Source organism: Tupaia chinensis, unplaced genomic scaffold, assembly GCF_000334495.1.
Source record: "Tupaia chinensis unplaced genomic scaffold, TupChi_1.0 Scaffold148894_1, whole genome shotgun sequence".
In the NCBI taxonomy this organism is placed as follows: domain Eukaryota; kingdom Metazoa; phylum Chordata; class Mammalia; order Scandentia; family Tupaiidae; genus Tupaia; species Tupaia belangeri.
In genome coordinates, this window is record NW_006208742.1 from 86,074 (window position 1) to 112,690 (window position 26,617).

The 26,617-nt window shown below is 36.4% G+C and overlaps 1 protein-coding gene across 1 annotated transcript in view; it reads right to left on the reverse strand.

Annotated features, from left to right (window-relative positions):
- Positions 1-26,617, reverse strand: part of LOC102480870 (vomeronasal type-2 receptor 26-like) — a gene marked incomplete at its 3' end in the record, with an annotated part of 121,820 nt that overhangs the window by 82,891 nt on the left and 12,312 nt on the right. Inside the window, exons 4-5 of the mRNA XM_006170758.1 lie at positions 12,113-12,294; positions 6,959-7,250 (exon numbers count right to left, since the gene is read on the reverse strand). Coding sequence (XP_006170820.1) covers positions 6,959-7,250; positions 12,113-12,294 — 474 coding nt within the window. The remainder of the gene's footprint in view (positions 1-6,958; positions 7,251-12,112; positions 12,295-26,617) is intronic.

Genomic DNA, 26,617 nt, shown 5'->3' on the forward strand with positions numbered 1-26,617 from the left:
TTCAGAAATGCATTTGATAAAATACAACATCCCTTCATGATTAAGATGCTCAGCAAAATCAGCATAGAAGGAGCATTCTTCAATGCAATAAAAAGTCATTTGGGCTGTCTCCATATCTTAGCAATTGTGAATAATGCCATAATAGACTTTGATGTACAAACACTTTTCTGACTGAGAATTCTCCTGTCCTTTGGGTAGATACCCAGGAGTGGGATTGCTGAATCATAGGGTAGTTCTATTTGTAGATCTTTGAGGAACCTCTATATTGTTTTCTACAGTGGCTGGACCAATTTACATTCCCACCAACAGTGTAGGAGAGTTTCCCTTTCACCACAATCCCACATATTTTTAAACTTTTTCACTCTGACAGGGGTTAGGTAGTATTTCAATGTGGTTTTAATCTGCATCTCCCTTATGATGAGAGATGTTTAACATTTTCTCATATGCTTTTTGGCTGTTCGTATGTCTTCTTTAGAGAAATTTTGTTTAGCTCATTTTTTCCATCATTTAATTGGGTTAATCATTTTTTGGGGAGTAAGCCACTTGAGTTCCCTGTGTATTCTGGCTATCAGTCTCTTATCTAAAGCAATTTACAAAAACATTCTATCATTTTGAGTGTTGTCAATGCACTCTATTTACTGTGTCTTTTGCTATGTAGAAACATCTTAATCTGAGGTGATCCCACTTGCCTATTTTAGGGATTATTGCCTGTGCCTTGAGAACCTTATTTAAGAAGTCTTAAAGAAACTCTGTCTCCCAGAGTTTCTGCCAGAAATTTTATAGTTTGATATCTTAGGTTCAGATCTTTGATTCATTTTGGGTTGAATTTTTTAATAGTGAACAATAGGGACTCAGTTTCATCTTTCTGCAGTTGGATACCCAGTTTTCCCAGCACCATTTGATAAAGAGACTCTCCTTTTCCCACTAGATTGATTGGTATACATTGTCATAAATCAGGTGGCTGTATGTTTTGGGGTTTATTTCTGGGGTCTCCATTCTATCCCATTGCTCCACCTGTTTTTGCTGCAATACCATGCTGTTTTGATTATCACAGTTTTACGGTGTATTTTGGTGTCAGGGAGTAAGATGCCACCCACTGACCTCTTCTTGTGCAGGATTGCTTTGGCAATATGAGTTTTTTTTTATGATTCCAGGCAAATTATATGATTGTATTTTCTAGATATGTAAAAAAAATCTCTGGTACTTTGATTGGAATTGTATTAAAATGTAAAATACTTTGGGTAGGATTTCTATTTTGATTATATTAATTCTGCCAATTCAGGAACATGAACTGTGCTTCGACTTTTTGTAATATTTTCAATATCTTATTTAAGATTTTTATAGTTTTCTTTGTAAGTTCTTTGAACTTTCTTAGTTAGGTTTATTCCTAGCTATCTTATGCATCTTGTGGCTAAGGTGGTTGTGACTATGGTAAAAGGAATTCCTTTCTTCAGTTCTACCTTGGTCAACTTGTTGTTGTATATAGAAATGGTATTGATTTTTGATGTTGATTTTGTGCCCTGACACTTTACTGTATTCATTTACTTTGACAATTTTTTTTTCATGAAAACCTTTGTGTCTTCTACGTATATCATCATGTCATCTGCTAAGATATTTTCAACTTTCCTTTTCCTATTTGAATGACTTTTATATTATTCTTTTTCTGATTGCATTTGGTTGGCTAGGACTTCCAACACTATTATTAAAAAGGAGTGGAGAAAGTGGGTAAACTGTCTTCTACCACTTTTTAGTTGAAAAGTTTTCAGATTTTTTTCCAATTCAGTATGTTAGTTATAGGTTTTTCTTATATCACTTTTATTATGTTGAGAATCGACCCTTCTATGCCAATCTTTCTAAGCATCTTACTCATGAAGGGATGTTGTATGTTGTCAAATTATTTTTCTGCATAGGTTGAAATGGCCGTATATTCTTTCTGTTAATATGGTGTATTAATGTTTATGGTCTTGTGTATGTTTTTTTCACATTATTTATTATTTGTTTTTTTGTATATACTTTCAATCATATTGTTTGGCTTACTATGAGACCATTTCAATATGTGCACATTTCTCCCCAGACCCATTGATCAAAATATCTTTAACAGATCATGCCACACCTCTCCCACCCCGTCAATGCTCTACCTCTGTATCCTTTCTCCAAATGTTTTTCGTTAGGCCCCACTCCTCCACATACACCTCATCTGACATTCACACCCATCTCTTGTGTTTGTTCAACCATTAGTCAATCAGTTTCAGTCATAGAATGCAGACATATGGTATATGTTAAGTGGGGACATACAATGTCTCTCCTTCATAGCCTGGCTTGCCTCACTCAGCAGTACGTATTCCATATTCTTCCACTTTCTTTCTTTTTTTTCTTTTAATGTTTACAAGTTGATAATATTTTTTTCACATGATTATTTTATTTATGTATTTATTCATTCATTTTATTTTAATATGACCAGAGAGAGACAGGGAGAGATAGAGAAAGAGAAAATGAGAAAGCAAGTCACCACGTCCAGGACTTGAACCATGGTCAGCCATGTGGGAGTGTCCAGCACCTTAACCACCATACAATCTGCTGGTCCCAACATTCTTCGACTTTCTGTCAAAAGTCAGGGTTCTGTTGTTTTTTATGGCTGAGTAGTATTCCATAGAGTATATGTGCCACAGTTTTTCAATCCATTCCTCCGTATGGGGGCATTTGGGTTGGTTCCATGACTTAGCAATTGTGAATAGTGCCTCAATAAACATCGATGTGCAAGCATTTTTCCAATGAAGAATTCTTCTGTCCTTTGGGTAGATACCAAGGAGTGGGATCCCTGGATCATGTGGCAGATCTATCTGTAGATTTTTGAGGAATCTCCAAATTATTCTTCAGAGTGGTTGGACCAATCTACATTCCCACCAGCAGTGTAAAAGAGTTCCTCTTTCACCACGCCCCCACCAACACCTATCTTTTTTTTTTTTTTTTAATATTAGACATTGTGACTGGGGTTAGGTGGTACCTCATTGTTGTTTTTATCTGCATTTCCCTTACGATGAGGGAGGTTGAACATTTTTTCATATGCCTTTTGGCCATTCGTATGTCATCTTTAGGGAGTGTTTTTTTCATCTCCTTCTCCCATCTTTTAATAGGGTTGATCATCTTTTTTCCAAACAGCTGTTTTAGTTCCTTGTGTATTCTGGTTATCAGTCTCTTATCTGATGCATAATTTACAAAAATATTTTCCCATTCTGAGGGCTGTCGATTCACACTAATTACTGTGTCTTTGGCCATGCAGAAACTTCTTAGTCTGATGTTGAACTAGCCTTGCATCCCTGGAATAAAACCTTCCTGATCATGATGTATAGTCTTTTTATATGTTGTTAGATACAATTTACAAGTACTTTGTTGAGAATTTTTGCATCTATGTTCATCAAAAATATTGGTCTATAGTTTTCCTTTTTTGTCATATCTTTATCTGTTTTTGGAATGAGGGTGATAGAGGCTTCATAAAATAAATTTGTGTGATATCCTTACTTTTGGATCTTTAGAAATAATTTGAATAGAATGGGGGTTAATTTTTTTTTTTTAATTTTGTAGAATTCAGAGATGAAGCCATCAGGACCTGAGCTTCCCTTTGTTGGGAGATTATTTATTACTGATTTAATCTCACAGTTTGTTATGGGTCTATTTAGGCTTTCTATGTCCTGCTGATTCAATCTTGGTAGATTATATGCATACAGAAATTTGTCCCTCTCCTCTATGTTCTCTTGTTTGTTGGCATATAGTTGCTCATAGTATCCTGCAATGATGTTTTTTATTTCTATGGAGTCTGTTGTAATACTGTCTGTTTCATTATGTATTTGATTTATCTCATTAATGTTGTTGAAGAATCAGCTATTGTTTTCATTTATTTTCTGTATTGTTCATTTGTTTTCTATTTTATTAACTTATATTCAAATCTTTATTTCTTTTTTCCTAGCTTTTTTTGCATTTGTTGTTGTTGTTGTTGTTTTTCCAATTCCCTGATGCATGATGTTAGGTTGTCTATTTGCCACCTTTCCATACTTTTCTTATACACACTAATTGCTATGAATTTACCTCTTATGATTGCTTTTTCAGTGCCCCATAGGTTATGGAAACTTGTGTACTCATTATCATTTGTTTCCTTAATTTTTTTTTTTTATTTTAGACTTTATTACTTCAGCAGTTGAGAAGTCATTCAGAAGTAGGTTGTTTGGTTTCCATGTGCTTGTGTCTTTTTGAAGATTTTTCTTGAAATTAATATCCAGTTTAATACCATCAAGGTCAGAGAAATGCTACATATATTTTCTATGCATTTGAATCTGTAAAGACTTGATTTGTATACTATCATATGGTCTATTTTTGAAAAGGTTCCTTGCTAGGGTAAGAAAAATATATATTTTTGATCTTAGGCTGGAAAGTTTTTTTGGTTTTTTTGGAGAGGTTTTTTGTTTGTTTGTTTGTTTGTTTTTTTGCTATAGGGCATGTGCGCTCACCAGACAGACAGAGAGAGACAGAGAGACAGAAAGCAAGAAATCACCCCCCAGGGGGGATAGCCATGCCGCAATCCCTTCTCCTTCATTCTCCTCTCAGGATCTTGGGCACACATGCACATGCGCCCGGCGTGAGTTTAAGCCACTGGGTCCAGGGCTCGAACCACGGTCGACTATGTGGGAGTCCAGCAACATAGCCATTACGCTAACTGCTGGTCCCTAGGCTGGAAAGTTCTATAGGTGTCTGTCAAGTCCATTTGATTTATAGTATAATTTACATCTTGTATCTCTTTCCTTAGTATTTTGTCTAGAAGATCTGTCTAAAGGAGATAATAGGGTCTTGAGATACACAACAATTATAGTGTTGTAACCTAGCTCTCATTCTAGCTCTAGCAGTCTTTCCTTTATGTATTTAGGTGCTCCTGAGTTGGGTGCATAGATATATCTAAGCATTATGTCTTCTTCATGAATTAGCCCAGTTACTATTAAATAATGTCTTCTTTGTCTCTTGCAGTTTTTGTCTTAAAGCCTGTTTTGTCTGAAATCAGTATCATGACTGTGGCCCTTTCTTGATTTCCATTTGTGTGAAATAATTTTTTCCAGACCTTCACTTTTACTCTATGTATGTCTTTATCCATAAGGTATATTTCTTATAGGTAACAGATAGAGGATTTTTGGTTTTTTTGTTTGTTTGTTTATTTGTTTTTTGCTTTGTTTTTGTTTTGTTTTGTTTTGTTTTCCATTCAGCCACTGTGTGTCTCTTGATTAGAGTGTTTAATCCATTAACGTTCAATGTTATTACTGACATTTCTGGACATGCTCCTATCAATAAGTGAGTCATTTTCTTCGTTGTTTTCTATTTTCCCTTATATCTGTTTGTCTGATGTAAGTTTTACTGGTATAGCACTCTCTTCAGAACTTCTTCAAGTGTTGATCTTGAGTTGGTAAATTCTTTTCATTTTTGTTTATCTGAGAATATGTTTATCTTTTTTTCCCATATAATCTTGCCAAGTATAGTAATCTTGGTTGAAATAGTTTTTCATTTACACCTTGACTATAGTTCCCCATTCTTTTCTTGCATGCATTGTTTCTGATGATGGTTCTGATGTTAACTTGATGAGATAACATTTGTAAGTAACTTGACATTTCTCTCTTGCCAATTTTAGTATCTTTTCTTTGTCTATTGTTTTGGTCAATCTGGTTATACTGCATTTTGGAGAAGATCTTGGGTTGTTTTAAGTGGGGGTCCTTTGAATTTCTTGGATCTGGATATTTAAATGCCTCTCTAGAATTGGAATGTCTTCTTCCAGGACTTCATGGAATAGATTATCAAGGCCCTTATTATTTTCTTCACCTTCTGGGATACCAATTATCTCAATGTTTGGGCAGTTTATAACATTTAATATTTCTTACATATTGTCTTCATTTTTCTTGGTTACTTTCTCAGTGTTCTTGACAATTTTTTCTAGGTTAGAGGTTTTGTCTTCCACACTCAGGATTAGATCTTCTGTATCATCTAATCTGCTTTTAATACTTTCAAGGGAGATCTTAATTTCCTGTGTCACTATCTTCAATTCAGTATCTTACAATTCATTTTTATTCTTTAAAAAAAAAATTTGGTGTCTATTTCTTCTTCCAAATTGTGAAAGGACTTCCTCATCTACTGGATCTCATTGTCTCTTTTCTCTTGCATCTCGTTTAGTTTAGTCACTATAAATATTCAGAATTGTTTATCTAACATTTCCACGAGTTCCATTGTGTTGTCTGTGAATGATGAGGAATTGATTTTTTCCCTTAGGGGAAAGATATTTTGTTGGTTGCTCATTTTTCTTGTACCTCTGCAATAGTTTCTAATCATCTGGCAATTTATGTATTCCTTCCTAAATTCTTTGAGTTAATTCTGAATGTTCAAAGCATACAGGAGTGGGTGACTGCCAATCTCCCTGCTGCTCTACCTCCCTGATGCCCACCAATAATCTTCACTGTTGTCACTGGTCTTGGATGATCCAAAGTTCTTTCCATGTTAGAATTAAAAGGCATGCATGGAAGGTGATGATCCATGGTTCTTCCAGCTAGTGTTTGAATTCAAAGGCATGCGTGGAAGGTGATGATCCATGGTTCTTCCAGCTACAGGCAGCCTGCTATACAGCAAGTCCATTCTCTGCAATGTGTCAGCCACACATCTTTGAGTTATCAGAAGCCAATATACCCAGCAGTGGGGGTTGGGTGCACAGATCATGATAGAAATCTGGGTGGAGCCTCACATATTGCACTGCTCTTATTTTTTTCTTCTTCATACTTGCTTTGTGAATAATTTCATGCTCTATGGAATTCCCTGTGATCTCTTTGTCACTCTGAAGGGTCATGTTAACCCAGCTTTTACATTGTGTTTCCAGGTGTAAGATCAATGCATTAGGAGGGATCCAAATATCATTCTACACAATTAACAACACACTTACTTGTGGAATTTTGTAGTGCTCCAAAAGGGTTCCAATTTGGACTGAAAATATTGGCAGGTCTCCTGCAATGACAGCTATAGGTTGTTTCTGAATCTGACAGTTGTTGTTAGTCAGGGTTTCATTCCCTCCAGAAAGCAAATACAGAGCACTCTCAAAGGTCCTTTGGTCACTGAGAAGTGCATTGTAGAGATCATAACCCAGGGAAAGGTTGTGGAGCAAATGGAGGCTCTTGTTTATCTCCTCAATGGCAAAGAGAAAGGCCAAGACATATTGATAGTTCTGCCAACGCCACCTAAACAGAGAGGAGATTACTGGGAAATACAGTAGAGTCATTATTCAGGGTAAACTCTTCAGTCAAGGCAAGAGACACAAAGGGTTATATTTAAGCTGCTATTCAGAGTTTCTCCTGCACTGGTTTACTTATTTGTTTATTTTTTAGAGAGATTTTTTGATATAGGGCATGTGTACTTGCCAGAGAGATAGAGAGTGGTAGAGAGACAGAAAGTGAGAAATCACTGCCCAAGGGAGATGGCCATGTCACAATCACTTCTCCTCCATTTTCCTCTTGGGGTTTTGGGTATGGACACACTCATGCCTGGCATGAGTTTTAAGCTGCTGGGTCCAGGACTTAAACCATGGTTTACTATAAGGGAGTCCAGTGACATTGCCATTAGGCCATCTGCTGGTCCTGTGTATTGGTATTTGAAGATGTTTGAAAAAGTTTTGCAGGGCTCTGGAAAATAATGAAATTGATTTTGTCCTCTGTTTAAGCAAATTGTTTTCAAACAGTCAAAAGATCTTCAGGGCATTGTGAGTGTAATGAGATCTCCTTTTAGCAGAATGATGATGCTGTCACCTGAACAAACTTGATATTAAGAGAGGGTACTTTATGTATGAAGAAGGTGGAAATATGTGAATTTCCCAAAAACCTACAAATATAACTACCATGCAACCCAGCAATTTCACTCTTGGGCCAAAAGATGGAGAAACACTCAGCCAGAACAACACTTGCACATTCATGTTTACTGCAACTTTATTCACAATTGCTAAGAATGGAATCTATCCAAATGTCCAATAATAAATGAATGAATTGAAAATGTGTAACATATAAACTATGGAGTACTACACAGCCATAAAAAGCAATGAGACTGTGGCATTTGATAGAAATTGGGCAAATATGAAAAAGTTAATGTTAAGTGAAGCAAGCCAGACTATGAAATACAGACATTAAATGTCTCAACTTAATATATACAAAACATTTGCACTCTATTGCAATACTGAAAGATTGGACAGTATAACAGCAGGGAGAGAAACTGTGGATACTAGAGACAGTATAGGAAGGAATGGGTAATATGTGCAAGGGGATCAGGAAAGAGATTAGGAAGAAAATTCATCAGATGCAAAAATGAAAAGTTATCTGTTAATAATAATGTATATGACAATATTTTAGACTTCAATATTTTTCCTTATTATTTACTTATTTTTTACATTCAAGAACTGTGTACCATTGCAGCAAAACAAAATGTTCCCATCGTGAACACTGCATATTTGATACCAAATAAATGTTCCCATCGTGAACACTGCATATTTGTCCAGTCAAAGAAACTACTTTATACATTATAATCAACAGATTTGCTTCCATTTTGGGTCCCTTAAATGTTTTGCTTCTTTCTTCTTCCCCTTGATTCCCTCACTCTCATCCTCCCCCTTTTCACGCACTCTTCCACACTGTCTCCACTATCACCAATGATCTCAAATCATTCAGTTTCTGCCATAGAGTGCAGACATTCAGTATATATCAAGTGGGGACATGCAATGTATCTCTTTCATAGTCTGGCCTGCTTTACTTAGCAGTAAATCTTCCATATTTTTCCACTGTCTTCAAATACCAGAGTCTCATTGTTTTGTTTGTTTGTTTGTTTTTATGGCTGTGTAGTATTCTATATTGTATATGTGCCACACTCTTTTTTTTTCATCTGTTCATGAATATTTTGATTGATTGAATATTTTAGCAATTGTGAATAATGATGCAATAAACGTGGATGTGCACGTGTTTCTCCAACTGAATATTTTCCTATCTTTGGGTAGATACCTAGGAATGAAATTGCTGGATTACATGGTAGTTCTGTTTCTAGGCCTTTGAGAAACCAACCTCCATAGTACTCTCCATGGTGGCTGTATTGATTACCTTCCCACCATTGTATAGGTAAGATTCATTTTTATAAGTTCCATTTGATTCTTTTTTATGCTGTCCATTTCTTCTTTCAAATCATGAAGGTTATATCCTCATTTCCTTGAGTTCATTGTCACTTTCCTCTTGCATCTCAATTAGTTTTGCCCCTATGAATATTCTGAATTGTTTATCTGGCATTGTCACAAGTTCTATTGTGCTGTCTGTAGATGATGAGATGGTGTTCTTTTCCCTTGAGAGAAAGGTATTGTCTTGGTTTCTCATATTTCCTGTGCTACTGTACTGGTTTCTGGTCATCTGATGGACTATATGTTTCTCCCTAATTTCGTAGAGTTGTTTCTGTAGTGTCAGGGGGAAAGACATGGTCTACTTCTCTGGAGTGTTCTTGGAAGAGGGCCTCATCTTTACATCAGAAAATGGGTGTACTTGAGGTGCTTGGTTAATCCCAAATCTCAGGACTAGGTATACCTAAGGCTAAGATGGAGGAAGTTATTAAAAGAAGATGTACCTTGCACAGGCCATTAAAATATAAAATCTCAAGAGACCCCAGATATTCCAAAAGTCACTGGTATGGGGAGGTAAGCCACAGTTTCTCTACAGCTCTGTCACTCCATCCTACTGGTGCTGGCTTTGCATCATAGCTTGGCATTTAAAGGAGGGAGAGGGAAGGTGTGCTGCATTTTTCCTGCAGCTCCGTCGTTTCAACCCACTGAACTGACTTCAACAATTCGTACCATCCGAACCAGCAATGAGCATAATGGCTATGTCGCAGAAGTCACATGTAATCAACCACGATCCAGAAACCATAGTGCAAGCATTCTTTTATTTCCATATGGTATAAACATTCAAAAAGCATCAAAGTTGCCAGTTTTTCAATGATTTGACAAAATTATCCTCTAAAATATATTATTTGGTTGATTTTCCCCATACTTTTTAAAAATATCAACTCTCGTGAAAAAAATATTTTCAAAATACTTTTTCTTTGAAAAATATTCATGTAATTCAGACCTCCTAGTTATTTATAATTGATTACAACAATCTTTATTCAATATTTAAAAATTAAAAACCAAACAACTAGAAGGAACAGATATTGGGCAAGTAGAAATCCTCCAACAGAGGCAAGTCTTAAATTCTACTCAAATTTAAGGAATTCTACTATCACTTCTCTCCAGTGGTAGTGTAACTACAGTAATGAGAAGTTTCAAATAATCCCAAACTAAATTGCTATAAATAGATAACCATGGAAGAAAATTGCATACTGCTTTATCCTCTTCTGAGACCACATGCATGCTGATGGAATGAATTATTGACAAGCATATTCCACCATTGCAACCAACAAAGGATGCACAGAATACAGGCTGTCTGCTGGTAAACCTCGTATTAAACATAACTATAGTAACTCAGTTATAGCATACACATGCCACAGAATTACATAAAGCCCAGAATGAATGCAATTTTTGTATTGTTTACTGAAAACACAGTAAATCAAAATAAAAAAGAATGACATTATTCCACTCTAAAAAATTACCTAATGGCTCATTTTGACTCTTAGGATCACAAATCCAAATGCCTGATATCTGACAAAATTAAATGACTGAATTTTTGTTAGACATAGTTTGTATAAGGTGGAGAAGATACTCATGTCTTCTTTACAAAGCACATTTCTTTGGAGAGAGATTTTCTTCTATAGGACGCATGTGCTCATTGGCGAGACAGAGACAGAGACATAAAATGAGAAATCACCCTCAAAAGGGGATGGTCATGCTGCATTTCCATCGCCTTCATTCTCCTCTAAGGATTTTGAGTACATACCCCAGCTCCCCACACACAGACACATACACACACACACACATGCCTAGCATGAGTTTCAAGCCACTGGGTCCAACACTTGAACCACAGACAATCACATAAGAGTACAGCAAATTAACCACTATGCTACTGTCTGGCTCCACGAGGCACATTTCTATAATGTCCATGTTAACACTGAGCACTCAGAGTTTGCCCCTTGATGCTAACACTGACTTCACATTAGGGGTCAGTGTCTCCACAATGCATGTGGGTCTCACTATATGGATCTTGGCTGTAGGAGGGCTAAGGTCCCAAAATTGTCTTTCATTCTAAGCTTCCCAATGCATGAATATGGGGATAGTGTTGATGGTGTCAACAAAAGAAATTGTTGATTTCTCTGTCTTAAAAGGAATGAGGGGAGGGAACCAGCAGTTAGCGTGATGGCTATGTCGCTGGACTCCCACGTAGTCGACTGCGGTTCACGTCTCGGACCCGGTGGCTTAAAACTCACGCCGGGCGCATGTGGGTGCGTGCCCAAGATCCCAAGAGGAGAATGGAGGAGAAGGGATTGCGGCGTGGCCATCCCCTCTGGGGGGTGATTTCTCGCTTTCTGTCTCTATGTCTCTTTCTGTCAAGCGCACGTGCCCTATAGTGAAAAAATCTCAAAAAAAAAAAAAAAAAAAGGAAAAAAAAAGAAATGAGGGGAAATTGAAAAAAAATAAAAGTAATGAGAGAGAAATATCCTATGGCATGGGTGGTAAGGCAGCTGGAAACCACATGGCTGTTCATGTAGTTTTCAGTCCTGGACCCAGTGGCTTAGAAAAACCTGCCAGACACATGTATGTATGTGCCCAAAATCTCCAAAGAAGGCAGAAATGGAGAAGGAATTGAGGAATGATCATCATCCATGGAGGTGATTTCTCACTTTCCCTCTCTCTACTAAGTACACATGCCATCTGGCAATTTATAAAAAAGAAAGGAAGAAAAAGAGAAGGAAAAAAGAAAGAGAGAAATGTAGTAAAAGGATAGCAAGGCAGAACATCCCAAATTAACTATTCCTTATTTCTTCCAATTCTGTGTACTTTAATTATTTTCAATTGGGGTAATCACATACAGAGAACACAGTCATACACAGTTATAAACACATTTACATATATGTATAATGGAAAACTTACACAGAATATGCCAATGCTTGAGTTGGTCTTGTTAGAAAAGGTAGGCGAATTATAATATCTTCCTGTATTAAGGAATAAAGTGGAAAAAACCCACCCAGTACTAAGTCCCCATCTCTGTAGACACTTGGCTTTAAGTACTCAATACAGCCCTTCAATGTTGTTTCACATGCAGTCTGTAATGCCTGTAGAAGTAGCAAGAGACAAATAAAAGAGACTAACATGCTAGGACTTGTCCAACACAAAGGCAAAGCCTTATGTGTGTGTTGAGCTGAGAAGTTGGAGCTTGATCATAGCTACAGTTTCAGCGTTTTGCAGGAAGAATCAACTTTTGTGGAAGTGACAGAGGATGCCTACCTTCACTATCTGCTTTCAACCTGTACAAAGTATGTCCCAGACTGGAATGGCAGATGAGGGCACAGCTAGGAGCATTAAAAAGGCATTTCTAAAAGAGTCACTGTGCTGAGACATCTCTTGCTGTCACTGTGCTCTCATGAACTCGCTTCCCTGTCTTTTTACTGTGTCAATTCAGTCTCATCCAGAAGTTCTGAGGATCACCTTATCTTGGGGCTGTGCACCTGTCACCCATTATTCTGGTGAAAAACAACTTGGCAGAAATATATTATGGAATCTTTTTCTTCCTCAGACTCTGTGATTTCATCATGGCAAGCCAGGCTTTGGGGACCATCCCATCCTACAACAATGAGCTCTGCAATTTTGTGTCAAGAGAGGCCAAGTATGGTTGTCAAAAGACTGCTTTTAGGGATTTTGCCAAAGCAAAAGTGTGGTATTAAAATGAACAAAACACCTATGCCATAAGGTGTTTTGGTAGTAAGAAGGGAAAAGGCTGATATCAGTTGTTGACGGCTTCCTCAGAAATGCACAAAAGCACTTCATTACCATGTCCAATATCACTCTCAAGCCGGCAACACAATCCTGGGAGAAATGAGCCTTAATGGTTATAAAGGAGTAGAGAAGATTTGATAATTCAATAACCACTTCCAACCCTCCACAAATTTACTTATTTATTTATCCCTTAATACCACCCCCACCCCCAATCTCACATCCTGCTCTCAAACTCTCTCTGGTGTTGACAGTTTCTGTTCATGATTTAATGCCTTCCAGTCTTTCCGTTTCAGCCACAGAGTGCAGATATTTAGTATAAGTGGTGATGTACAATGCCTCTCTTTCATAGTTTAACTGATTTTACTTATTAAATCTTTTTATTTTATTTTATTTTTTTAGAGAGAAAGATTTTTACTGTTGGGTACATATACTTGCTGGAGAGACAGAAAGTGAGAAATCACCCCTCCAAGGGTGGTGATTCTGTAGTCCCTTCTTCTCCATTCTCCTCTCAGGATTTCAGGCATGTACGTACATGTGACCAGCATGAGTGTGAGGTCACCAGGCCCGGACTTGAGCCATGGTCAACTACATGGGAGTCCAGCGACTTAGTCATTATGCTACCTGCCAATCCCAACTTAGCTTTAAATCTTCCATATTTGTTCACTTTCTATCAAATTCCAGGGTGTCACTGGTTTTTATGGCTGAGGAGTATTTTTCATAGTGTATATGTGCCATACTTTTTCAATACATTTATCTGTTTTTGGACATTTGGATTGATTCCATGTCTTTGCAATTGTGAATGATGTTGCAATGACTCCTCAGTCTGATGTCTTTTTTTTACTGACCATTGATGATTCAGATACCAAATCTTCATTATTATATATACTCATGTTTGATTAACACAGACTCTGTTCTCAACCTGACATTTTTCTCTTGTCATGTATTTGTTTCTTCTATCAGCCTTTATGAAAAGCATTCTTGATAAAATTTTATTTGTTCATTATTTATGTATTTATTTTTCTAATGTTTTAACTAAGTATTTTTTTCCTTTAAAATTATTTTTACATTAATTCACTATACATCATTACAGCATACAAAATGAATTTTCCATCCAAAATACACTGTATATTGGCTCAATCAAGCACATCGACATACATGTTATCAACGAATAATTTTCCATTTCTTATGTCTTGTATATTTTGCCTTTTTTTTTTTTTTGCCATCCTTGATTCTCTATCCCTCACCCTCTGCCCTGTCCAACATTCCTCTCACATTGTCTCTGGTATCCATGGTTGTTTTCTATGCCTTTCCCCCCATTTAATTGATTTGCTAATGAGCTAAATTTGTCTAAATATTTGTAAGCGCAAGCACAGCTGCTATATACATATACATGAACCCAAGTCTGACTTTAGGCATAAACCTCAGTGAATAGAATGAACATATTATAAAGTAGTATTTAGCTGGGGCTATATAGCTTACTGCGGTCATCAAATATGCATTTTTTTATTTCAATAACAGTTTAACTGCGTTTTTTTTTTCTTGAAACTTTTTTTTAATTAATTTATGCTCATTCCCTGAGCATCATCACAACATACTAAATGTTGTTTTCCATATAGGATAAACTGCATAGTGGCTTAATCATGCATGTTATCATCAATAATATTCCATTTCTACTTTCATATATAGATATATATGTATATATATATAGATCTATATATATACATATATAGATATATGTTTTTTACCCCATGATTGACCCTCTGCCCTTTCCCAATCTCTTATTACACTATCTCTGCTGTCTACAGTTGCCTTCCATTCCTTTCCCCCCAACATTTTGTTGGTCACACCATGTCATAAGTAATCTAACTACTTTCAATAGCAAGTTCAGGTGGTGATTTAAAGAAAAGCAGTTTTGAACTGGTAAGGATATTTCCTTGAAACTTAAAGCCTAGACATAGGTTAGTATCCTGTTCAAATAGTAGGTACATGAATCTATTGACAGCTCAAGACAGGATAAAAATCCTTAAAACCAGACAGCAAAGCTTAGAAGAAAAGCAGCAATATTTTAGTCAAGTCACAGAATGCTGTTTCATCAGTTCCGTCTCATGTACTTAATCTTTATTCTGTTGAGGTTCGATCTTCCAGATTGAACTCTGGGATATAGTAATCAACTCCAGACTTTGTCCCTACAATTAAGTTGCCCATTTTCTTCGTTTTTGAACTCTTATTTCTGTGTGTCTGCATTTAATTTTACTGACATAGCACTCACTTAAGAACTTCTTGGAGATCTGGTCTGGTACTGGTAAATTGTTTTAGGTTTTGTTTATCTGGGAATGTTCGTGTCTTTTCTCCCCAAATGAATGACAATCTTGCTGGGTACAGTATTCTTGGTTGAAATTGCTTTTCCCTTAACACTTTGATTATATTTTCCCATTCTTTCCTTGCTTGCATTGTTTCCGATGAGAGGTCTGCTGTCAGTCTGATGGGATACCCTTTGTAGGTAACTTGCCATTTTTCTCTTGCCAATCTTAGTATCTTATCTTTGTCTGTGATTTTGGTCAATCTGGCTATAATGTGTCTTGGAGAAGATCTTCTTGGGTTGATTCTATTTGGGGTCCTCTGTATTTCTTGGGACAAAATCTTTGAGTGCCTCTCTAGGTTTGGAAAGTTTTCTTGCAGGATTTTATGGAAAAGATTATCAATGCTCTTATGAGATTCTTCACCTTCTGGGATGCCTATTATCCAGATGTTTGCACATTTGATGGTATCTAGTATTTCTCATATATTATTCTCAAATTTTTGGGCCATTTTCTCAGTCTTCATGGTGAATTTTCTAGGCCAGCAATTTTCTCTTCTACATCTGAGATTCTATTCTCTGTATGATCTAGTCTGCTTTTAATGGTTTCAAGGGAGATTTTGACTTCCTGTATTATAGCCTTCATCTTTAACAGTTCCATCTGATTCTTTTCTTAAGTGTGAAATTCCTCTTTTAGATCTTGCATGAATTTCCTCACTTCCTGGAACTCTTTAACTCCTTTCTCCTTCCTCTTCAGCAGTTCATTGTCTCTCTTCTCTTCCATTTCTGTTAGCTTTGCCATTATGAATGTTCTGAATTCTTTATCAGACATATCCATGATATCCGTTGAATTGTGTGTGGATGAGGAGTTATCTTTTTCCCCTGGAGGTGAGGTATTTTCCTGCTTTCCCATATTTCTTGTGGTCCTGCAGTGATTTCTAGTCATCTGGTGTATGGTCGGTTTCTTCCCAAACTTGGAAGTCCAATCTTAGGGAAGAGGAGCATGCGGAAAAGGAAACAGAGAGAGAGAGAAACAACAGCAACAACAGAAAAAATAAAAACAGAGAAAAAGAGAAGAAAAAACTAAGAGCAAAATGTTTAAATAAAACAAAAAATTAATCATCAAAAAATTTCAGTAAAACCCAAAAATTAGAAAACCACGTGGCACTCTTGCACACCATGCAAAATGGCTAGATCACAGGAGTCATGGGGAAAGGTGCATCTTCGAGAAGGCCTGTTCCCTTCCCTTTTGCCTCTCCTGGGTTGGGAGAGGAAGAGAGAATTATTAACAAGATAAAGGGATAGGAGGGGCCAGAAGGCCCAGAAAAAATTCCTCACCTTAAAAAATTCTAAAAAGTACAAATTTAAAAAAGAGAGAAGACAGAGACAGAGACAGAGGTAAAAAGAGACAAAGACAGATACAGAGACAGGAGACCTGAAGGGGGTCTTCCTATCACATGAGTTTTGTATGCTGGAGGTCAAATTATCAGTGAGAAGTCTTCATTTCTTGGTTTGCCCCAAAATGGCTAGATCACAGGAGCCATGGAGAAAGGTGTGTCTCTTTGAGAAGGCCTGTTCCCTTCCCTTCTGCCTCTCCATGCAAGTTTTGTATGCTGGAGGCTGAATTATCAGTGGGAAGTCTGAATGATCAGTGGGAAGTCTTCATTTCTCAGTTTGCCCCACAAGGGCTAGATTGCAGGAGTCATGGAGAAAGGTGTCTCTTCGAGAAGGCCTGTTCCCTTCCCTTCTCTTAACTAAGTCAAAATTTTGTATGTTTATGATATAGGAGACGTTTAGATAGATGTAAAATTTGAGGAATGACCAAATCAAGCCATTTGACATACACATTATCTCACAACTTTGTTTTAAGAATTATAACATGTCGGGACCAGCAATTAGCATAATGGCTATGTCGCTGGACTCCCATGTAGTCGACTGTGGTTTGTGTCCCGGACCTGGGGGCTTAAAACTCATGCCGGGTATGTGTGCATGTGTGCCCAAGATCACGAGAGGAGAATGGAGGAGAAGGGATTGCGGCATGGTCACCCCCCGGGGGTTGATTTCTTGCTTTCGGTCTCTCTGTCTCTGTCTGTCTGTTGAATGCAAGTGCCCTATGGCAAAAACCTCTCAAAAAAAAAAAAGAGTTATAACATGTAATATCTTTGCTCTCAGTATTGTTCAAGCATACAATATAATGTTATTAACTGCATATACATGTTGTACAATACAATAGATTCCCCTAATTGAATTCATTCCTGTTGTCTAACTAAAATTTTGTATGTATTTATTTATTTTTAGAGAGATTTTTCCTACATAGTATGTGCAGTCATTCATGTGGGAGTCCAGCGACATAATCACTATACCATCTGTTGTTCCCTTCTATTTTTTTAAAGCAACGTTTTCCAAGCCTGCCCATAGTCTGCTTCTGATAATTATTACTTCACTATTTCTATTAATTTTCTCTTTAACACTTTTGGGTGAATGGAATTGTTGGATCATATAGTAGTTCTGTTGAAGAACTTTGAGGAACCTCCATATTGTTTTCCAGAGTGGTTGAACTAATTTACATTCCCTTCAACAATGTAGGAGTGTTCCCCTTTCACCACATCCCCACTATCACTTTAAATATATATTGTATTTTATTTTAATTTCTTTTATATATTCAATTCCATATATCACTCTGGCTTGTAAAGTGAATGTTTCAACATGAATACATTTGTCATCATTCCAGTTGGGGATATTATACATGCTATCATCAGCAGATAATTACTCTTTCCTGTGTCTCATAAATGTCTTTCCTCTTTATTTTTCTCTGTAATGTCTTTCCTCAGACTCTCCTTCTCTCACTCTCTTTACACACTGTATCTGGTGTCTATAACTATTTTATATGCTTTTATATCCTCTAGTCCTTTCAGTTTTGGGCATAGAGTGTGGACAGTCAGTATATATTAAGTGGAGACATACAATGTCTCTTCTTTATAGCCTGGTTTGTGTCATTCAGCAGTAAATCTTTACATTCACACACTTTCTGTCAAAAGTTTTTTTGTTGTTGTTGTTTTTAAATTTTTTTTATTTAATTTTCTTCCATACATTCAATTAAATTATTATTTGTCTTACAAAATGGATAGTTCAACAGGTGCACATTTCTCCCTAATATAGTTGATTAAACTACAAAATATATTCAACAGATATTCCATAGAGAATAGGTGCCACACTTTTTTTTTTGCGCAAAAAATTTGGGGGGGTGAATATTAAATAGATTTTTTAAATATATTTTTAAATTTCAAGAAAGGTAGTTTTAGCTTTAATGAATCAAAATAAGTAAATGTTAAGAGAACTTTAATTAAGACTTAAAGTCAGGAAACAGGTTAAGATTCTGTACAAATAGCAGGTAAATGGACCTGTTGACAGCTCAAGAGAAGACAAATATCCTTAACTGGAAAAAAAGGCATAGAAGATCAGTAATGTTTAAGTCAAAAGTCATAAAATTCTATTTCATCAGTACAGTCTCATGTATTTAATCTATCTTCTGCTGTGGTTCAATCTTTCCATTTAAATTCTGAAAGATAATGTTCAACTCCGGACTTGTTTCTGCCATTAAGCTGGCCATTTTCTTAGTTGGTTTTGAACTTTTATTTCTGTGTCTCTGACTTTAGTTTTCCTGATATAGCTATAGCTTTAGTTTCTCTCTAGAACTCCTTGGAGAACTGGTCTGGTGTTGGTAAATTCTTTCAAGTTTTGTTTATCTGAGAATGTTCTTGTTTTCTCTTCCCGTATGAAGGATAATCTTGCCAGATATAGAATTCTTGGTTGAAATTCTTTATCGCTCAAAACTTTGATTGTATTTTCCCATTCTTTCTTTACTCACATTGTTTCCAATGAGAGGTCTGCTGTTAGCCTGATAGAATATCCTTTGTACATAACTCAACATTTCTCTCTTGCCAATCTTAGTATCCTGTCTTTGTCTGTGGCTTTGGTCAGTCTGACTATAATGAGTCTTGGACAAGATATTCCTGGGTTGATTTTATTTAGGGTCCTTTGTATTTCTTGGTTCTGAATCTTTGAATGCCTCTCTAGGTTTGGAAGGTTTTCTTCCAGGATTTCATGGGATAGATTATCGATGCCCTTACTAATCTCTTCACCTTCTGCAATTGCACTTTTAGTTGATTTTTGTCAGTGGTGAGATGTAGGGGTTCAGATTCATCTTTCTGCTGGTGGATACCCAGTTTTTTCCAGCACCATTTGCTGAAGAGGTTACTTTTTCTCACTGGATTGACTGGTACCTAAAAATCACTTGGCTGTATGTTTTGGGGTTTATTTCTGGGGTCTCCATTCTGTTCCATTAGTCCACATGTCTGTTTTTGTGCCAATACCATACTCTTTTGATCATCGCAGCTTTATAGAATATTTGGGGGTCATGAAGTGAATTGTCTCCTACTCCACTCTTTTTAACACAGGTTTTTTTGCAATACAAGGTCTTTTAGATTCCAGCCAAATTCTATGATTATATTTTCTAGATCTGTGAAAAATGTCTCTGGTAATTTGGGACTGTATTAAATACATAGATTAATATGGGCAGAATTGCCATTTTGATTATATTGATTCTTCCAATCCAGGAACATGGGATGTACTTCTACTTTTATCTTATCATTTTCAATTTCTATTTTTAGCTTCTCAGCTTTCTTTGTGGATGTGTTTAACTTCTTTGGTTAGACTTATTCCTAGGTATCTTATACTGTTTGTGGTTTTGGTAAATGGAATTACTTTCTTCAGTTATATCTCAGTCTACCTGCTGTTCATATATAGAAATGCTATAGATTTCTGTATGTTGATTTTGTATCCTGTAACTTTACTGCATTTATTACTTTCAGAAATTATTTGTAGATAACATTAGGAATTCCATGTATAAAATCATATCATCTGCAAATAGAGACAATTTCACCTCTTCTTTTCCTATATGAATGCCTTTTACTTTATTCTCTTTTCTGATTGCATTGGTGAGGACTTCCAGTACTATACTGAAAAGGAGTGGCAAAGGTGAAAGTGGGCATCCTTGTCTTGTACCAGTTTTTACTGGAACAGCTCTCAGCTTTTCCCCATTCCGAATAATGCTAATTATAGGTTTTTGATAGATAGTTGTTATTGTATGGGGAATGAACCTTCTATTCCAATTTTGCTGAGAGCCTTAATCATGAAGGGGTGTTGTATTTTATCAAACACATTTTCTGTATCAATTGTTATGATTGTATGGTTTTTATCTTTGTTTCTGTTAATATACTGTAGTACATTTATGGTTTTGCATGTGTTGAAACATTCTTGCATCTTTGAAATAAAACCTACCTTGTCATGATGTATAATTTTTATATATGTTTTTGGATATGATTTGCAAGTATCTTGTTGAGAATTTTTGTGTCTATGTTCATCAGAGATATTGGTCTATTTCTTTTCTTACTTATCATGTCCTCGTCTGTTTTGAGGATAAGGATGATGTAGGCTTCATAGAATCAATTTGGGGGTGTTCCATCCTTTTGGATTTTTAGAATAGCTTAAGTACAATAAAGATTAACTCTTCTTTAAAACTTTTGTAGAATTCAGAGGTGAAGCCATCAGGACCAAGGCTTTTCTTTTTTAGGAGATTATTACTGATTCAATCTCATGGCTTGTAATGGGCCTATTCAGGCTTTCTATGTCCTTCTGACTCAATCTCCTTAGATTATATATGTCCAGGAATTTGTCCATCTCAATCAGGATTTCTTGTTTGTTGGTGTATAGTCATTGATAGTATCTTGTAATGATGTTTTGTATTTCTATTATGTCTACTGTTATATTGCCTGCATTAATAAAAATTTGATTTATCTGATTCCTTTCTCTCTTCTTAATTAGTCTACCTAGTGGTGTGTCAATTTTGTTTATCTTTCAAAGAACCAGCTTTTAATTTCATTTGTTTTCTGTATAATGTGTTTATTTTCTGTTTCTTTTATTTTTGCCCAAATATTTATTATTTAATTTTTCCTGGAGTGTTTTGGATTTTTTGCTGTTGTTTTTCCATTTCTCTGAGGCATGATGCTAGTTGGTCCATCAACCAACTTTTGATCTTTTTCTTTGAGACTTAATTGTTATGAACTTCCCTCTTATGACTGCTTTTGCCATGTCCCAAAGATTATGGAAACATTTACTCCTCACCATTGACTACCATGAATATTTTTATTTCAGTCTTAATTTCTTCAGTAGTTTTGAAATCATACAATAGTAGGTTATTTAATTTCCATGTATTGTGTATTTTTAAGGGTTTTTCCTGGAATTTATATCAAATTTAATTCCATCACATTTACAGAAGATGCTGGCTGGATATATTTTCTATGTCTTTTAATCTATAAAGGATTATTTGTGCTCTTTCATGTGGTCAGACTTTAAAAAGGTTCCATGTGGGGGTGAGAAAAAAGTATATTTCATAGTTTTTTGGATGAAAGGTTCTATAGACAACCCTTAAGTCCATTTGATTTCTGGTGTCATTTAGATCCTGTATCTCTTTGCTTTTATTGTCCAGATGATCTGTCCAAAGGAGATGGTGTGGTGTTGAGATTCCCAACAATTAATACAATTAGTGTGTTTTAGTCTCTCTCTCCTTTTAGATCTAACAGTCTTTTCTTCATGTATTTGGGTGCTCCTGTGTTAGGTACATAGATATTTATCAGCATTTTATCTTTTTGATGAATTAGCCCTTTTACTATGATATAATGTCATTCTTTGTCTCTTCTTACAGTTTTTGTTTTGAAGCTTATTTTGTCTGAAATTAGTATCATGGTTCTGTCTCTTTTTTGGTTCCCATTTGCTTGGAATATCTTTTTTCAGCTCTTTACTTTTAGTCTTTGTATGTCTTTATCCAAATTCATTTCTTGTAGGCAACAGATAGAGGATTTCTGGTTTTTTTCTCCCCATTTAGCCAGTTTGTTTCTCTTTACTGGAGAATTTAATCTATTAAGATTCAATGTTATTATTGATATTTCTGAACTTGTCCCTTCCATTAAGATGGGTAATGTCTTGGTTGTCTTTTCTTATTTTGCCTGTCCATTCTTTAGTTTTCCTAGTACAGCATTCTCTTCGGAGTTTCTTGAAGAGCTGGTCTGGTGTTGGCAAATTCTTTCAGATTTTGTTTCTTTGGGGAGATTTTTATCTTTTCTCCCATATGAAGTATAATCTTTTTGGATATAATAATCTTGGTTGAAATCATTTCCCTCTTAACACTTTTAGTATGACTTCCTGTTCTTTTCTTGCTTGCTTTTTTTCCATTGAAAGGTTTGGTGTTAGCCTGATGGGACAGTCTTTGTAAGCACTTGGCATTTCCCTCTTACCAGTTTTAGTATCTTGTCTTTATCTGTGGTTTTGGCAAGTCTGGCTATGATGTGCCGTGGAGAGGACATTCTTGAGTTGTTTCTGTTTGGGTCTTTTTTATTTCTTGGGTGTGTATGTCTGAGTGCTTTTCTAGATGTTTAAAGTTTTGTCCGGGATTTCATGGAATATATTTTCCATGTTTATTCACTTTCTGGATACCAATTATTCAGATGTTTAAACGTTTAATGTAATCTTTCTGAGATAGTCTCCTCATATTTTTGTTATTTTATCTACCTTTTTGGTGTTTTTCTTTTTTTTTTTTATCTAGGTCAGAGGTTTTGTTTTCTATGTTCAAGATTCAATTTTCAGCATGGTCTAATTGTCTTTTATATATATATATATTTTTTTTTTGGACAGGTTTTTGCTATATGGCGTGTGTGCTCTCCAGAGAGACAGAAAGCGAGAAATCACCCCCCGGGGGGGATGGCCCCAGCCACAATCACTTCTCCTCTGTTCTCCTATTGGGATCTTGGGCACGCACATGCGCCCAGCATGAGTTTTAAGCAACCGGGTCCAGGACGCAAACCACGGTCGACTACATGGGAGTCCAGCGACAGAGCCATTACACTAACTGCCGGTCCCTTTTTAAATGGTTCCATTTATTTCTTTCTTATGGTGTGCATTTCTTCTTTAAAATTCTGGATTGACTTCCTCATCTCCTGGATTTTTTTTGTCTCTTTTCTCTTCCAACTCATAGAGTTTTGTCACCATGAAAGCTCTGAATTCTTTCTCTGATATTTCATTACCTTCTGTTATTTCAAGAGATGGAGGAGAGTTACTGTGTTCTCTTGATGGAGACTTTTTTTTTTTTTTCCAAACTTGAGACTCTTCTGTGACTTCTAGCTACTTGGTGATGTATTCACTTTTGTATAACTCTTTGGAGAATGTTTCCACAACTGGGAACTAAGTCTTTCTTCTGCTGTGGTTAGTAATATAGTCCTCATGGGAGGAGTTTTCTATTCAAGTTTCTTAATAGCAGTTTCTCCTTTTTTTCAGGTGGCTCAATGTAGAGCAAGTATCCCTGAGAGCCTCACGATGCTAAAATGTATAAAAACTATAATTATAGACTTGTCTCGTCCCTCTGGGTGGTGGAGGATGAGGAGATGACTAAGTAAGAGGGAAGAAAAATCATATGAAAGAGGAAAAGAAGGAAAAAGTTGTGCAGTGTGTGATTTCGTCAGAGGCTACTGATGGAGGTAGACTCTGCTTGAGAGCTGAGAGCTGTCCTGGCCTATGGGTGAAGGAGAAGTAAAGAATTAGCAAAAGAAAAAATAATAATAATAAAAGCCTACCTTTCTAGTGGAGAGGAAGAGCAGCTCTGAGGTTGGGAACTGGGGCTGGGGCTTGGACTTATGGTCAGTCTTGCCTCAGTTTCCCTGACTGGGCAGAGTGCTAAAGATGTAGGTGGGCTCTGATTGAGAACTGAGAGATACCCTGAACTTTCTGGCAGAGAGGATTGGCTCTGACATTGGAAGCTGGGGTTAGAGCTGATGGTCAGCTCTGTCTCCATTTTCCTGACTGGGCAGGGGGCTGCAGATGGAGGTGAGCTCTGATTGAGACCTGAGAGTTGTCCTGAAGTTTTTGGTGGAGAGGAGTGAGGGGCTGTAATACTGGAAGCTGGGACTTGGGCTGTGGTTGGGGCTAGGAATGACAGTCAGTCCCATCTCAGTTTCCTTGATTGGTCAGGGGGCTGAAGATGGAGGTGGGCTCTGCTTGAGAGCTAAGAGCTTTCCTGACCTTTCTGGTGGAGAGGAGAGCTGACTCTGAGATTGGGATCTTGGGCTGAGGCTGAGGCTGATGGTCAGCATTGCCTCAGTTTTCTTGACTAGGCAGGGGTCTGCAGATGGAGATGGACTATGCTCCGAATACAGAGATTATTACAGGGAACATGTGTACCAATTTTAAGTAAACTGTTGCCTTTTCCAAGTCTTATTTATTTATTTATTTTTATTAATGCTAGTAAACTTAGGGAGAGGGTCTTAGACCTAAGATCGTGGCTATAGTTTAATTCCAAAGGTTCTTTCTCCTGTATTTCTTGATAGTGTTTTATGTATTTCATGAAACTTCTTTAATATCACTGAGACTTGTATTTTATAGATAGCATCTATCAGAAAAATTATTTCTATTTCTATGAGGATGTGCATTTAAGAAAAGAAACAATTTTAAGAAAATAATAGTGTGATAACAAGGGGAAATAATGTGAGAGAAAAAATATTTACTCATACTCATTTAATTAAAAGAGAATTCAATTTATAGAAGACAAGTGGAATATGAGATAAAAGATTAATGATAATTTTCCAAATATTACGTCCCTCAAAACACTTTGCCCTTAAAAATGCCATAAAGTAATGATCTCAAACTTGAATGTATGACAGAACCCTCGTGAAAGATTGCTCCACTCCTATTCAATATAGTATTGAAAGTTCTAGCCAATGTGATCAGACAAGAGAAGGAAATAAAAGGTATTCCAATAAGGGAAAGAAGAGCTGAAATTATCTCTGTTTGCAGATGACATGATTGTATACATAAAAGACTCAATAGTATCTATGAAAAAACTTCTTAAAGTAATACATGCATAAAGTAAATTAGCAGAATACAAAATTAACTTACAAAAATCCATAGCATCTTTATAAACAAACAACAAGCAGACAGAGACAGAACTCAAGAAAGTAATTCCATTTACCATAGTCACAACAAGCATAAGATACTTAGGAATAAAACTAACCAAGGATGTCAAAGACCTCTACAAGGAAAACTATGAAAACCTTCAAAAGGAAATTGAAAAAAAGCACTAAAAAGTGGAAGGATATCCCATGTTCCTGGATTGGCAGAATCAATACAACCAAAATGGCAATCCTACCCAAATTAATCTACATGTTTAATGCAATCCTAATAAAATTACAAGAGACATTCTTCACAGAACTAGAAAAGACAATCATAGAATTTGTCTTGAACCATAGAAGAACCCATTTTGCTAATGCCATCTGCTCAAGAAGACTAGAGTAGGTGGCATCTCACTTTCTGACCCCCAAATACATTAAAAACCTGTGGTAATCAAAACAGTATGGTATTGGCACAAAAATAGCCATGAAGACCAATGGAACAGAGTAGAGACTCCAGAAATAAACCCCAAAACATACAGCTAACTCATCTTTGACAAAGTGTACCAGTCAATCCAGTGGGAAAAGGGAAACCTCTTTAGCAAATGGTGTTGGAAAAGCTGAGTATCTATTGGCAGAAAGATAAATCTATCACCATTAACAAAAAGATCTAGTGATTTCAGGGATAAGAGCAATGAAGATGTTCTGCTAAAAATTTACCCTACCTCCACACACTGAGTGTCTAGGCAGGTCTAAGTGAAATGTTGCCAAAATCTGAATACTATTTCAGTCCTCAATTTCCTCAACACCTACTAAATCTGTGATTCAAAGGGAGAAAAACACAACACCAAAGAGTTAACAGATCACATTCTCCTGTGAACCTCTGATTTCTAAGACTGATCTTCTAGAAATTAGGAAGAAACAAATAACCTATCAGGTGACTAGAAATCACCACAGGGGCAGAAGAATTTTGTGAAACCAAGAAAATATCTCTCCCCGAAAGGAAAAGAATAACTCCTCTTCAACCACCGAAAGTGCAATGGAACTTGTGGAAATGTCAGATAAAGTATTTAGAGTATTAATTGTGACAAAGCTAACAGAGATGGCAGAGAAGAGAGACAATGAACACCAAAAGAAAAAAGGCGAATTTTACGAGGTGAGGAGGTTCTTTTGAGAGCTGAAAGAAGAAATATAAACCATAAAAAAGAGTCAAATGGAACTGTTGGAGAAGGCTACAATACATGAAGTCAAAACCTCCCTTGAAAATATTAAAAGCAGGGAACTAGCAGTTAGCGTAATGGCTATGTCACTGGACTCTCACGTAGTCGACCATGGTTCAAGTCCCGTACCCGGTGGCTTAAACTCACACCGGGT